Here is a 13,714-nt window from a genome sequence, read left to right on the forward strand (position 1 = left end):
AATGTTTTATTGTCACTAACAAGGGTACAACAGAGATAATGTTGCTTACCTTTGAACCTTCAAATGACATTGAAGTGATGGAATATTGTTGTATTCTCAATGCAATTTAAAAAATTTTTTTGCTAAAAACTTTGAAAATAAAATTGAAACGTAATATTAATTCATTGGAAAGAGTAGCAAATGTAGATAGAGGGACGTCCCATCACCACCAACCGCACTAAAAGAACACCTCATTACATTACATCTCAGGTGCACTTGAAAAATGTAAATTTCCATATGTCCATAAACAACAATCATTCTATCACATTCCCACTACATTCCAAAACAAAAACCTACTTTCACATCTTATAAATAATTTCTTCTAAATAATCTTCAATATTATTGTTTTTGAAGCTTATCAACTATGATTAACCAAAATCCCAATTCAAATCCTCCAAGATTAAAATTTTTAGATTTTTCTCTAAGAATCTCAATTATTCCTCTTAGTATTGCTTCTTTATGGCTTTCTCTCACAAACAATGAACATAATCCTGATTATGGAACTATTCATTTCTTTAACTTCACAGCACTCAAGTGATCAACTTTTCTCTCTCTTTTAGTAGTTTGTGTACATTTAATTTAATATATGGGAATATACGCTGCTTGGGTCTGTCTAGATTATGACCAGTTTAGTGTACTTCTAACAAGGGGAATGAGAATATACACTTGGGTCTGCATAGGCTATGACTCAATTGGTGTTCTCCTAACAAGGGGGAAATATACGCTTTGGTCTGTCTATGCTATAACCCTGTTTGGTGTACTTCTAACGAGGGGAATAGATATCATTTAATTGAAAGCCAACATATAACACAGAATAAGTCAATATGTACTAATGTTGGGTTTTGCTTGAAATAAATTTGTTTGTGTTTGTCAGGTATATGATATCTATTGCGGCCATTGCTGCTGGGTATGCTTTTGTTGCTGCAATTTCAATATGGATTCCTTTTTTAGTCAATAAAACTTTGGTTTTCTTTGTCTTTGATCAGGTTTGTGAATGAAGTATACTATTTTGTCTTTTTAAATTTATTACATTGTCATTCTCGATGCGAAGTGTTCGGTAGATGGCTTTTGGCTCAGCTTTTTGGTTAACTTCTTTTGGCTTGTTGGTTGGTCAAACAGCCAAATAAAATGTTTGGTAAATGACTTTTAAAGCAGCTGAAAAGTTGGCTTTAAACCAAAATGAAAAAGCTGTTCCAGCTAACTTTTTTGGTTGACTTTTGGTTTGTTTGCCTACTTTTTCTCTGATAAACAACTAACAGCTAATACTCAAATTTACAAAACATTTTTACAAACAGCTGGCTTTTTCAGCTAGCTTAAAAGCCAACAAAAACAACAATATTTCCACCTGGTCAAAAAAGCCAATCACCATCGATTCAATTGCTCAAACACCCCAATATAATAAATTTAAAGAGATACGTCATAGTATGGTAGTATTTGGAATTAATAGTATTTCTGTTGGGAATGTTTCCTTAGTGGCATGTTTTATATATTTACGATTAAGAAAAAATATAATTCAAGTGGAATCTTATTTGAATCGTCCAATTATTGTATATTTTTATAAAATCAACTATTCATGTTTTTAGCTCATATATAGTTTACATATAAATGATTAAAATTACACATTAAATGTTAGAATTGCTTAAAAAGTCAAATGAAGCTAGTATAATTGAATAGGGGAAGTATAACATATTCAAGGCTTCAACAATTAACTTAGACTTTTAATTGAGTTGACTTTTAATATTACGTAAAGAAACTAATTCAACTAAAAGCTTAAATTGATAGTTAAGAATTTTGACTTATGAGTGAAGTTAAAACATGACAGGTTATGGCTTATCTGATGGTGACATCTGGGGCAGCTGGAGCAGAGTTATGGTACTTGGTATACAAAGGTGATGTACAAGTTTCATGGAGTGAAGCTTGCACTTCATATGCCAAATTTTGTAACAATCTCAAAATTTCTGTGTTTCTTCAATTCTTAGTTCTCTTTTGCTTTCTTGTTTTAGCAGTCATCTCTGCCTTCAGGGCTTTCACTATTTTTGATCCTCCTCTTGATGTTTCTCAACCTCAAATACAACAAGTACAAAGGACCTAGTTTTATGTTTTTTTTGATAAGATTTGACGTCCACCCGTGCAAAGTCGGATCACATAAAGTCTAAGTGGGGTCAAAAGTCGGGATTGTGTAAACTTCTGAGTCTGACTCGTGTCATCCCTTGTTGTACTCCGTGTGCCTTGTTCTCTAACGAAAAGTGCTCTCACTGTATTTTTAGTTTTGTTTGATGTTCATTTAGATAACCAGTATATTATGAGATTTACGACTCATTGGTCAAGAAATTTTTTGACGCACTCTTTATTGTGGATATGGGTTATCGTTTTTTATTTCTGTTAGAGCCTTATTATAATTTTTATAAGTGAAATAATAATGACATGTATTATGAATTATGACTTAATATAATTATGAGTTGATCTTTTCAAGACTCAAAGAGTTATGGTACAAAAAAAATTGGCACAAATTTAGCAAAATTGTTTTGGGTGGTGATTATCAACGATATGTAATACTTTATGTTGATGTATGGATTAATCTTATGAAGTATATTTTAAAAAGGAAAAAATCAATGCGTTTATCAATTTACTTTAAATTATTAATGAAAATTTATCAATCGTTAGTAGATTATTTATTTTGAATCAATAATTTTATTTTTAATATTATTTAATTTCTCTTCTCATTGTTGTTGTCACTCTTTTACTCTTACTTTTCCCTCCCAAAATTACGCCACTTACATCATTAGATGTCAGTGGATGACATTTGGAATTACATCAATCTAGATACACTATATCCTTTTTTATTTGCATCAAAGAGAAAGAGGATAGTTTTTAAGGATGCGATAATAAATAAAGAAGGAGAATAAATTGTATAAATAAAATTAAAAATGAGTTAAAATATATGGATGAGATTAAAAAAAAGTGGTGTGCCATCATCTTAAAATAGAAATAATGTAAATTAAGTAGAACGGATCAAAATAAAAAATGCTGCAAATTTAATGGGAGGGAGGGCGTATAACTTTAACTTGAATATCCATAAAAAATCAAAAGCAAATTTGGCACACCTAACGAACATGTAATTCCTCTGTTCCGACATATTGTGTGGGAAAATGTCACTATCAGTAGCAAAGTATTATGAAACGGAGGAAGTATAAAACTTGACGGTTGACAAGTGGATATAGGCCATGTATTTATTACTTATGACAAGTAAAACATTTTTTAGAGCTATATCTATCCGGTGTCCACAAAATACGTACCTATATCTTATTTAACTAGGGTTGATACTATACAAAATTCGCTAAATTTAACTCGAAAATGATTTCACAATTCAAACTCAAAATGATTTCAAAACCCAAACTCGAAAACCCATTTAGACTTGGAACTTAAAAAAAAATAAGCTTATTTTAATAATTTTTTTAAAAATAAGCGTTTGAACTTAATTCTAAACTAATCGTTTTTTTATCCGAGTCACTAGCCAGATCTAGTTCGTTTTAAATGACAACGAACAATTGAATATATAAATTTTTATTTTTTTCTTTGTACAATGACTTTTGAAATGAAAAAATTAGATGAAAACTTATACAATGTTAATAACATCAAACAATATTTGACTTGATTTTCTTAGTTTTTCTTATGTTTGTTCTAATCGAAGAAAGAAACTATTCTTTTAGAAAATAGTTTCAAGCAAAGCTTATTTTTTAATTTTTAATTAAAAAACTTGTGAACTATTCTTGTGAGAAATCGTTTTTCAGTGAAACAAATTAAAATAAAGAGTCTATATCCTCATAAAATATATGAGATGGACTATTTAATCAATATATTTGTGCATTTCTCGCAATCTTGATGTAACCGTCTCATATAACAATTTGTGAATACTTATTTATTTCAAGAGGTATTCTTATGAGAGACCGTGTCTCGGTGAAAATACCTTAACGCATGAAGCTCATATGCTAATAATTTTTATTATTGGGATTTAGCCTAGATATAAAGTGCGTCTCACGATGAAACCGTTTCATAAAAGAATTTGTGTTCCATTGTTCAGCACGCCTTCTATAGTTGTATGAGATCGTCTCACCGTAAGACGAATCCATGCAAAAAGACAAATTAGTAAAAGAGACATTAAAAAAAATAAAAACTGAATTTTCACTTGTACAGAAAGTAATTTTTAAAATATTTTTTAAATTAAATCAATTGAAATCATCTCTCAATAAGACATTCTCGATAAAAAAAATTAGTGTTCCAAACGTTGTGTAGACATGTAAGCCCACTACATTATAGACCAAGGAATGGGCTCTCTCAAAGCCATTCGCTCTGGTTGGACTTGGTAAAACATTGACTTGTTAATAAATACTTATATTTACTGAATTTACTTTATTTTTTCTAATTTTTTATTAATTAAAATATTTAAACAATATATAATACGTTTGTCAAAGAGACGGTGTCTTGTACTAAGTTGTGAATTGTGATTAACAAATTCTTTATACGCAGAGATTTTGGATCAGTGGGACTCCTCATTTCTTATTTATCTCTCTTAGAACTGTGACCAACTCTTCTCTCTTCCCTCTCACCCTCTTTATCTTTCCATTTTCTCTACCTAAATTGTTCCCAGTCTTGTTCATAAATTTTCTGGTAAGGTACGACCTTGGTTTTAGTATCTCAATTTTTGTTTTTTTTTGTGTTGTATAATCTTTTTTGGGGAAAAAATTGGAAACCCTAATTTTTGTTTCTGAATTTTGACAGAATTTTTTGTTGATTAATCTGTCAAATCGATCATGTTGAAGAGCTCCTTTAAGTTACAACACCCTCTTGGTAATTCTTAGATTTCGTCTTTTTTTTTTAAAATTTATTTATGAGGCTTTTAGATTGATTTATTTCATTTAAGTTGTCAACTTCTTCTGGATTTCGTGAAACTTTTTTTCTAGTATTATTTGTTGATTGAATAGTTTATTTTGGGTACGATCTTGCTACTGTTGCTGGATTATTGTTGGTTTCGTTAATAAATATTGCTATTTTGAAATTCATGTGATCATGATAAAAATTGAGTCTTTGAACTGTTCACTTTTGCTTAATTTGTTTATTTATACTATGTGATCATGATAATCTAGCAATTTTTGTGGAGTTATAGTGTGATATTACAGTAGTTTAATGGAAAATTGTATTAGTTTTAATGTTTGGAATAGTCTGCCATTGTGTTCACTTGCTGTAGTTATGTTGAATTTGTAGTATTCCGGATTAATGCTTTATTTGGATTGAAGTAATTGGAAGGAAAGGAAGGGAAGGAAATCGGGGATGTATTATTCTCCATTGGGATAGCAAACGAAGAGGGGAGGGAATTGGTGCAATGATATCCTTCGTGTTTTGTGAGAAACAAATCTTTTCTGAAATGGAGAAATTTGGAAGGAGAACTCATCCATCATTCTTCTCATGTGTTTCCCTTCTTTCTTTACCCGACCACACTGAATGTTTGATAATTTGGAGTTTAACTTAAATCCAATTAGTGATTGTTTCATAAATCTTTTGAGTTCCATGTGGTATTGTTGACGGCCTCTATAGGTGAGGTGTTTATTCGGTTCATCAGGTTGATTTCGGATAATGTGTTTCGGATCGGTTGGCGTCCATAATTTTTTTTACATAATTGTAAATCATTTTAAGTCGGGTCAAATTGGGTTCGGTTACAAGGTTTGTTTTGAAACCTCTAACGGCCTCTGTGGAATGTATGACTAGTATTCAATGCATCATTGTTGTGTTTGCTTCTTTGAGTATATGAACTTGACAATGGTTTCTTTCTATGACAGAACGAAGACAGGCTGAAGCTGCTCGTATCAGGGAGAAATACCCTGACAGAATTCCTGTAAGATAGCATATTTCGTTAATTTTCAGCCACTTTCTAAAGGGGATACGGATTTCCTACATTGTATTGTGTTTTTGTTAAGAGAATTATTTATATTTTTTTCTTTGAATCATCTAGGTTATTGTCGAGAAGGCTGAAAAAAGTGATATTCCTGACATTGACAAGAAGAAGTTAGTCAGCTCTTTTGCTAATGAAGCTTCTCTTTTGTGTTCTTCGGATAAATTTGATTGATTGATATTCAGATTTTTGTGAATCAAACTTGCTAAACTACTTTATCTTACTTTTTTGTGTATTTGAATCCCATATCAAGTAATATCTCTTTTAGTTTGCCTATTTATTCGTTTCATTGTGTCACTTGGTTATTGGAGTTACTTAAGTATTCTAAATTAGGCTTGTGATTGTCTCTCTTATGCTTGGAAGATTTGATAGGGTGTTCTTTTTGGTTGCTCAATGCTTTTTGTCAACCAAGAAATCCAAGTACTTGTGAAGAACACTACTTGATTCTTAGCGAATAAGCTCATTTTTCATTTTAATTTATACTTTTATTTTGGAGATGTTATGGTAATTATGGGATGACAATCAGTTTCTAGTTTTTTACCTTTGCTTCTAAATGGGAAATAGTTTTGTCGATTCTTGGGAAAAGACATCACCATGCTCATAGTCCGTTTGAGCACAGTATAGATGTTTTATTTGATCCCAAGTCTTTGTCTTTGCACCACGCCTCTTAATTTCTCGTTGGTTCTTCGAAACTGTGTTGGTAATTTCATTTCATCTCTCTTCTTGATCTACCCTTGTTTAAGTGAGAACTTGATCCAGTGGTTCTGTGATAAATAACTGTACTGGACTTTGTATACTTTTCTACATCCCCCAAGTATTTGAAAATAAATCCCCTTTTTTTCCGCACTTATCTTTTTATGCTTCTATGATTCAAATATCAACGGAACTGTCCTCTATGAATTAGATCAATAAGTGATTTAGGTAATGTAATTGTTTGACGGGTTTACTCATGTCAAGCTTGCATATGCTTTTTGGAATTTTGTTCCTGCTGATTTTAAGAAGTCAATCCTTGGATGTGATGGACCGAAAGAGCTCTTTGCCTCTTGTTCTAAGCTTGCATCATTCTGTGTAGGTACCTTGTTCCTGCTGATTTAACTGTGGGGCAATTTGTCTATGTCGTGCGGAAAAGGATAAAGCTCAGTGCTGAGAAGGCCATATTCATTTTCGTAAAGAATATTCTACCACCTACTGGTATGATTTTTTCCCCCTAAATCTCGTAAACTGTTGGCGCCTTGGCGGACTAGTGTTACATAATTTGCCTTTTGAATACGCGATTTGCTCAAAACAGCCTTAAAATAGGCCAAATTCGACCATTATACACTTTTGCAATTCGCGAGAAGACTAGCGAATTATGTAACCCTGTAACGGACCTATGAAGGGGCCCAACCGTTAATTAATATTGAATTTCTTGAGAAAAATTGTAAAAAAGAGTTAAATATATTCTTGTGTATTCAACGTTGTGATCTCTCCAAATTTTTTTTGGTTTTTGTCTAATTATTATTATCAATTTCGAGGATCCCTATAGCTGTCCGCCACTCCTTGATTGCGTGTAGTCGGGAATTTTATTTTTACTTCTATGTTGCAGCTGCGATGATGTCAGCTATATATGAAGAGCACAAGGATGAAGATGGTTTTCTATACATGACCTACAGTGGTGAGAACACATTCGGAGCTTTCTAAGTGTGTCACTGGCTCACTGCTGGTGGTTTACGTAAATAAGTTTCTACAACAAACCAACCAAGTTTGTAAATAGTTTCTGCCAATTATCTATTAAAACTATGTCGCTTAATGCCACCGTTCCTAAAACAAGTTCCATTTGGATAATTTGGATCTTATATATTCGTTAGTTTATTTGATGCATATATAGTACTTCTATGATGGAATTGCTTGTCGTTTTTAGAATGTTATATCATGCTGAAGCTTGAAGTTCACTCGATGCTGTTAACAAGCTTCAGATTTACTCTATCTCTCGATTGTCTGATGATGCTTGTGTTGTTTTTAGTTTTAATATACTCGGGTTGAGTGTCAATTGCTGGGATGAGTTTTTCGAGGCCTGTTCATAGCTGATCTTTCGGCTATGTCTAAAGTTTTCTTTTCTCGATTTCTTATGACATCAGGATTGGCGCCTTTGATGATATCGTTTGCAAAAATTGTTTTTATGACATGCTTACCAAGTTTGCTACAATTTTGCTATGGCCTATGCGCAACCGTATGGCGGTATCCTCCTATTAATTGTCTTCCCGTCTCATACTTGTCCGCCCCATACCTGCCTCGATAGTCGCTCATCCCCTCTTCGTCATACTACAATATATTTTATTCACCTTAAAAATAAGCTTGTTTGATTTTCTTTTTCCTATATACTTGCAAATTTTTCATTGAAACGAAAATAATATTAGGTTAGTAATTTGTTAAGGACGCAAGGCTTTGGCCTATGAAGCTCCTTATGGGGTTCTTAATGGCTGATGATAGATAGATTGCATTTCCAAATGAAATCCTTGATCCAGTTGTAGATATTGGTGTGAGAGATTGTTTCTCGGTAAGATTGCTTTAATAAAGAGCAAATTTTTCTTAGTATGTATGTATTTGATAGGTTTAATCTATTTATTGGACGTGTCTCTTGGTGAAATCGTCTCATACAAGTATACAATATTGGGTTTGTGATAACTATAGTCGTGGTAGATAATAGTGGGTATTCAGATTAGTCCTTGCTATATGAGTGATGGATAGTGGGTGAATACGAATATTTAAGTGGATATAGGTAGTGAGAAGGGGATTGCGGATTTGCCACAAACTTTTAATTTCTAATTGATTGATCCTTATTTGATTTGAATTATAAAATTTTTACCGTGTTGGTATCATTTAGAAAAATCAGGTTAACGTTGACTTCAAAAAGAGAATGAAAAATCTAGTTAACATTTAATCATAAACTAAAGTGTGTTTCATACACTTAAAACAATTGAATCAAAAGTAGTCGAATTGAATGAATTGAATGAAGATGGAGAAGAACTAAATTCATTTGTGTGAAAGTTAAAGTGATGATTTATTGAATTGAGATTAATCAAGCTAAGCAAAGTGGAGATAATTAGGTTTTATTTCAGTTGAAAAACAAATATCATATTTTTTCAAATAAGATCTTTAGTTTGATTTTCAATTAAGTCTTTCCCTTCTCTCAATCCTAACCTATAATCAAAGAAAAATACTAAGTAAAGTTGAACCAAAATAAATTAAAGACCCCTTAGGTAGGTAAAATTCATGATAATTGGATTTTTGACAAATGGTCGTTTGTTTTTTATTATGTGAAAAAGATAGAAGAAAATAATATTTAAAAAAAGTGACAAAAAAAGGTAAAAAAAAAATGTGAATTATTGTAAGATGAGTGCAATAACTAATAAGTGTTTTTCTCATGTGTAGTGACTAAAAGTATATCAAATTCATTATATTTGCAATTATAATTCTCATAAAGATACTCCTATTAAATTTCAATAAATGAGAATTAAACTGAATGTATAAAGGTATTATTATAGCTTGTCAAAAATGAGAATTTATAAAAATATTGTATTATATTTTGACAAAATTTCTAAACAAAAATTAGGTATTGAAATTAGGATGGGCGCATACCAACACCATGATGTTAAACAAAAAATACAATTGGCAAATCACCAAAATAAGAAGTGACGATCATAAAATCCAAAAGATATCATGATAAATAGTCCAAATTAGAGGTGTATGGGTTGCGGAGGGGACGACCCGTTTGTATGGTGAAGGGAAAAGCAAGACTTTTGCTTTGCATGACTTTTACCCTTAAATTCCGCTTAAAATTGGGATTTTTGTAATAATAACTATAAATAACAATTCCTCTTTTATGAGACCGTTTCACGATGAGAAGGATGAAACGGATTTATGTCATTAGCTAAATTTTCTAATTTATTAATTTTAAATTATAAGTGATCAATAACACTGATATCACCATAAAGTCATCTCATTTAAGAATTTGTTAATAAAAAATTGTTTCTATTTACTAAATGTTTATTCATTTATAATTACCATGTCAACTAAACTAAACAATAATATTAATGAAAATAACACTTTCACTAGAAAATTTTAGTCTAATTAATTTTTATTTTTTTTTTGCAAGAAAGCATTCAAATTGCTAAAAAATCGATACAAGTCGAAAACAATAGAGTATTTAGACGGTTTTGTTAGAATTGAATGAAGTCGATCCATGACAGAGGCGAAGCCATGACTTTAACTTCATTTTTCAAAGACTTAATTTTATTTTTTACCATCCTACTCCAACCGTTAAAATGTCAATTTTAAGGCTTAAAATCTATAATGTAAGTTTGAAAGTCCCTATTTCAAGTTTTACTTTTCCTTTACCAATGGTTAAAATGACTTCTCTAAGACTTGAAATCTCTATTCTAAGAGCTTAAAGTTGTCAATTCCAAGACTTAAAATGCTTATTCTAAGAAATGCTCATTTCAAACTTTAAAATCTCTACTTTGAGTTTGAAAGTCTCTACGAAATGAGTTAGACCTATGAGTGCTCGCACGTATACTGCCATCTCACATAAAATTTATAATAAGACGGTAACATAATTCATACAAGACTTAGCGAACCCAATACGAAACTGACACAACGCAAACTCCCAAAATACCTATAAAGTATATACATGTCCAATTTCCATTGTAGACCATTAATTTGTATGTGTTGTGAACATGAAATAATAGCAAAAGAGATCAAAATGCATGTGAAGACATATTTTAGGAGTTAAAAGACATGAATGGTGGAGGATTATATGCCATAAAGCTTGGTTGTGTGACACAAAATATTAAAAACCTACACTTTAATTTGGCCATGCAATGCAAATGGCCCTTATGAGGATACCATACCATAATTGTGTCCTTCCTTCAATCTTGCAATTTTATTGCACCATATCTCTTCTACGTTACACGACTCTAATATCATTAAGTGACTCTTATCTATAATAGACTCTAATATCATTAAGTGACTCTTATCTATAATAGACTCTAATATCATTAAGTGACTCTTACCTATAATAGACTCTAATATCATTAAGTGACTCTTACCTATAATAGAGCTTAGGAGTCAGATGTACGCAAACTTATTTTTGTTAGTGTATCGTTGTTTTCGATCCCAAATGTAGAAAACATTACGTGTTACTTCACATAAGCAAAAAATGCACATGATTTAATAAGTCATTTTAATACAGTCGATTATAATCCAAAACTAAAAGTTTGACATGCATTTGCAACTTATTTCGTCTACGTAAACCATATTCATAATTCATGTGTTGTAATTAATTAGGATCATCTGAGGAATGGTAACTTAAATTACGTAAAATTATAGATATACTTTTCATACAAGTTATATTACAACTCAATTTTTTTAGATCTTACTATTTTCTCTAACAAAAATACAAGGCAATATTGGAAGTAAAAATTAAAGATTCAGTATATAAGTATTTATCAATTATCACACCCTCCGTCCTTATCAATGTTTTCATAAAAAACTTTCATATGAATTAAGAAATGTAAAATTTGAGATAACAATAGTGATGAGGTAGATAATAAAAATATTTTATATTTTATATTGTTTTTAATTGTAAGTGAAAAACACATTGAACCATTGGCACAAAAATTGGCAATACTAAATGTGATGAGAAATAATTCAACGGATAAAAAGGGGTAATACAATAAAAATAAGGACAATCTTGTCTAAAATGTGAAATAATTAATTAGGGTTAATATGATTAAAATTATATGATGATAAAAATAGAAAAATTATTGATCGGCATAGTACTCCTGAATGGCGAATAAAAAATCAAAAGGAATAAAGGAAGTAATCCCTCTATTTTCTAATATTTTTCTCACATATAGATGATAAAATATATCCATGTAAGATCTCATTAGATTCGTGCTAATGTATATTTTTTATAATGTGTATTTAGAGATATTAAGACTCAAAATTTACTTTGAAAACTGTACAAAAAGTAACTATTTTTAATAAATGTAAAGTGTATATATTATTAAAAATTACAGCAACAATAACAATGTCAAAGTCTTAATTCCATTCCAGAGATCTGAGATCGGTTAACATACTATTAAAATTGTAAAATCAACTACAAATTAAACAACCTTTGATCATAAATCCCTTAACTTCATCATACTTAATAATCAAAATGGTTCATAATTAAACTTAAACAAGATTAATTAATTAAGAAGTTAATTAAAAATACTAAAAAGTACTCAATATATTTTAGGCAAATTATCCCAATTATAGCATCCAGGATTCCAATCACCATCAGCATCATGATCAAAAGATGGAAGTTGTGGGTTGTGATCATGAAATCCTTTGTAATTATCATCAGTACTAACAGCAGAAGATTGAGCAGCTGAGCTTTCTGCGTCACCATTGTTGCACCATTCAGGAACCTGAACAAGTGAAGGAATCAGATCTAGGATGTTTGGTAAATCTTGATAATCATACTTTACTTCTTCTTCTGATTGATCTTTGATTCCTACATTTATCATACAACAATAAATCACTACCTTGTTACCAGGGGCGGATCAAAATTACACTATCTCGATCTTTGTTTTACAAATTTTAAATGTTTTGGGTTAAAAACAAGTCATTTTAATATACGGTATACCTGTCCATAAAACTATGATCAGAATTGAGAAGGGAAAAAAGATAATAGGCCAAAAAATCCGTCGGGCCAAAAAAATTCTCAAAATGGGGTTAAGAACAAATGATTAAATAAAGCAAATTAGAGTAATGTAATAATAAGCTAATGTAAAACTAATATTCTAAGTCTTTTTAATATACGGCATTTATGCGATTGAGCATCGTGTACAAATATATAACCAAAATTATCATGTTTATTTAGTTAATTTAATTAAAGACAACAAATATTACTCATAGAGTCAATCTATCAAGTTATTAGGTCAATGTATTAAGGAACCAATTTAACTATAAACTTAAGCTGATGGTTGAAATTTTAAGATATGTTATATATTCCAACACAAGTAACCAATTCATCGGAATATTATGTTTATGAACAAATTAAAGTGGGTGAACCTAAGGTTTACTAACTAAAAAAGTATATCATTACTCGAATGGTGGTGATCAACACTGTACGTTACAAAGTGTAAAAGGAAAAATCGTTCACTATTAGATAAATCTATAATTTACCTAAATTGAATACTACTTAATCAAATTACCACAAACTATTTCTAATGCACTCTATATAATTGAGTAGAATTTTTTTGAAAAAATAACACACATATAAATATATAATAATCCACATTGAAGAATTGAAGGGATATTGTCTAATATATAAGCTTGATGGGCTACTCCTCTTATAATCAATTAGTTTTATTTTAGGATGAGACCTCATCGAATTTACGTATAACCAATACTATTTTTATATGAATCTTATTATATACAAGGCTCTTAACATATTTATCAAAATCATTAACAAAAATCTTATTTAATTTGTTGCATGAAGCTATGTAAACAATAACATAAAATATTAATAAAATAAAAAACTCACCGGTGCAAGAATTCTCAGAGCTGGAAACATCCCAATGAAGAGCAAAATCATCATCTCTTTCTCTCTTTACACACACCTTTTTTTGAGCTTCAATTAGAAGATCATCCAATAACCCACTATTAGTCCTACCCATATTTAGATTATCCTTTATTATC

The 13,714-nt window shown here is 30.5% G+C and overlaps 3 protein-coding genes across 4 annotated transcripts in view; 2 read left to right on the plus strand and 1 right to left on the minus strand.

The window, feature by feature from the left end:
* The first annotated feature begins 220 nt into the window (after positions 1-220).
* Positions 221-2,519, plus strand: LOC130818325 (CASP-like protein 2D1). Its single transcript, XM_057684455.1, has 3 exons — positions 221-573; positions 914-1,025; positions 1,862-2,519. Exons 1-3 carry the CDS (start codon positions 404-406, stop codon positions 2,129-2,131), a joined length of 552 nt encoding a protein of 183 aa, XP_057540438.1. The 5' UTR covers positions 221-403; the 3' UTR covers positions 2,132-2,519.
* Positions 2,520-4,525: 2,006 nt separating this feature from the next.
* On the plus strand, positions 4,526-7,869 carry LOC130818333 (autophagy-related protein 8C-like). 2 transcript variants are annotated; one of them, XM_057684466.1, is made up of 6 exons: positions 4,526-4,712; positions 4,819-4,887; positions 5,874-5,929; positions 6,047-6,099; positions 7,059-7,177; positions 7,572-7,869. In XM_057684466.1, exons 2-6 carry the CDS (start codon positions 4,851-4,853, stop codon positions 7,664-7,666), a joined length of 360 nt encoding a protein of 119 aa, XP_057540449.1. In that variant the 5' UTR covers positions 4,526-4,712; positions 4,819-4,850; the 3' UTR covers positions 7,667-7,869. The 2 variants fall into 2 exon arrangements, with proteins under 2 accessions (XP_057540449.1, XP_057540450.1); XM_057684467.1 differs by having other exon boundaries at positions 4,526-4,707.
* Positions 7,870-12,154: 4,285 nt separating this feature from the next.
* The window catches only part of LOC130818294 (transcription factor MYB97-like), a 6,746-nt gene continuing 5,186 nt past the window's right edge, over positions 12,155-13,714 (minus strand). The window contains exons 2-3 of the mRNA XM_057684414.1: positions 13,560-13,714; positions 12,155-12,524 (exon numbers count right to left, since the gene is read on the minus strand). The exon at positions 13,560-13,714 is cut by the window's right edge and continues 455 nt beyond it. Coding sequence (XP_057540397.1) covers positions 12,253-12,524; positions 13,560-13,714 — 427 coding nt within the window. The 3' untranslated portion in view covers positions 12,155-12,252. The remainder of the gene's footprint in view (positions 12,525-13,559) is intronic.

The sequence above is a fragment of the Amaranthus tricolor genome, chromosome 7 (assembly GCF_026212465.1).
Source record: "Amaranthus tricolor cultivar Red isolate AtriRed21 chromosome 7, ASM2621246v1, whole genome shotgun sequence".
NCBI lineage: Eukaryota > Viridiplantae > Streptophyta > Magnoliopsida > Caryophyllales > Amaranthaceae > Amaranthus > Amaranthus tricolor.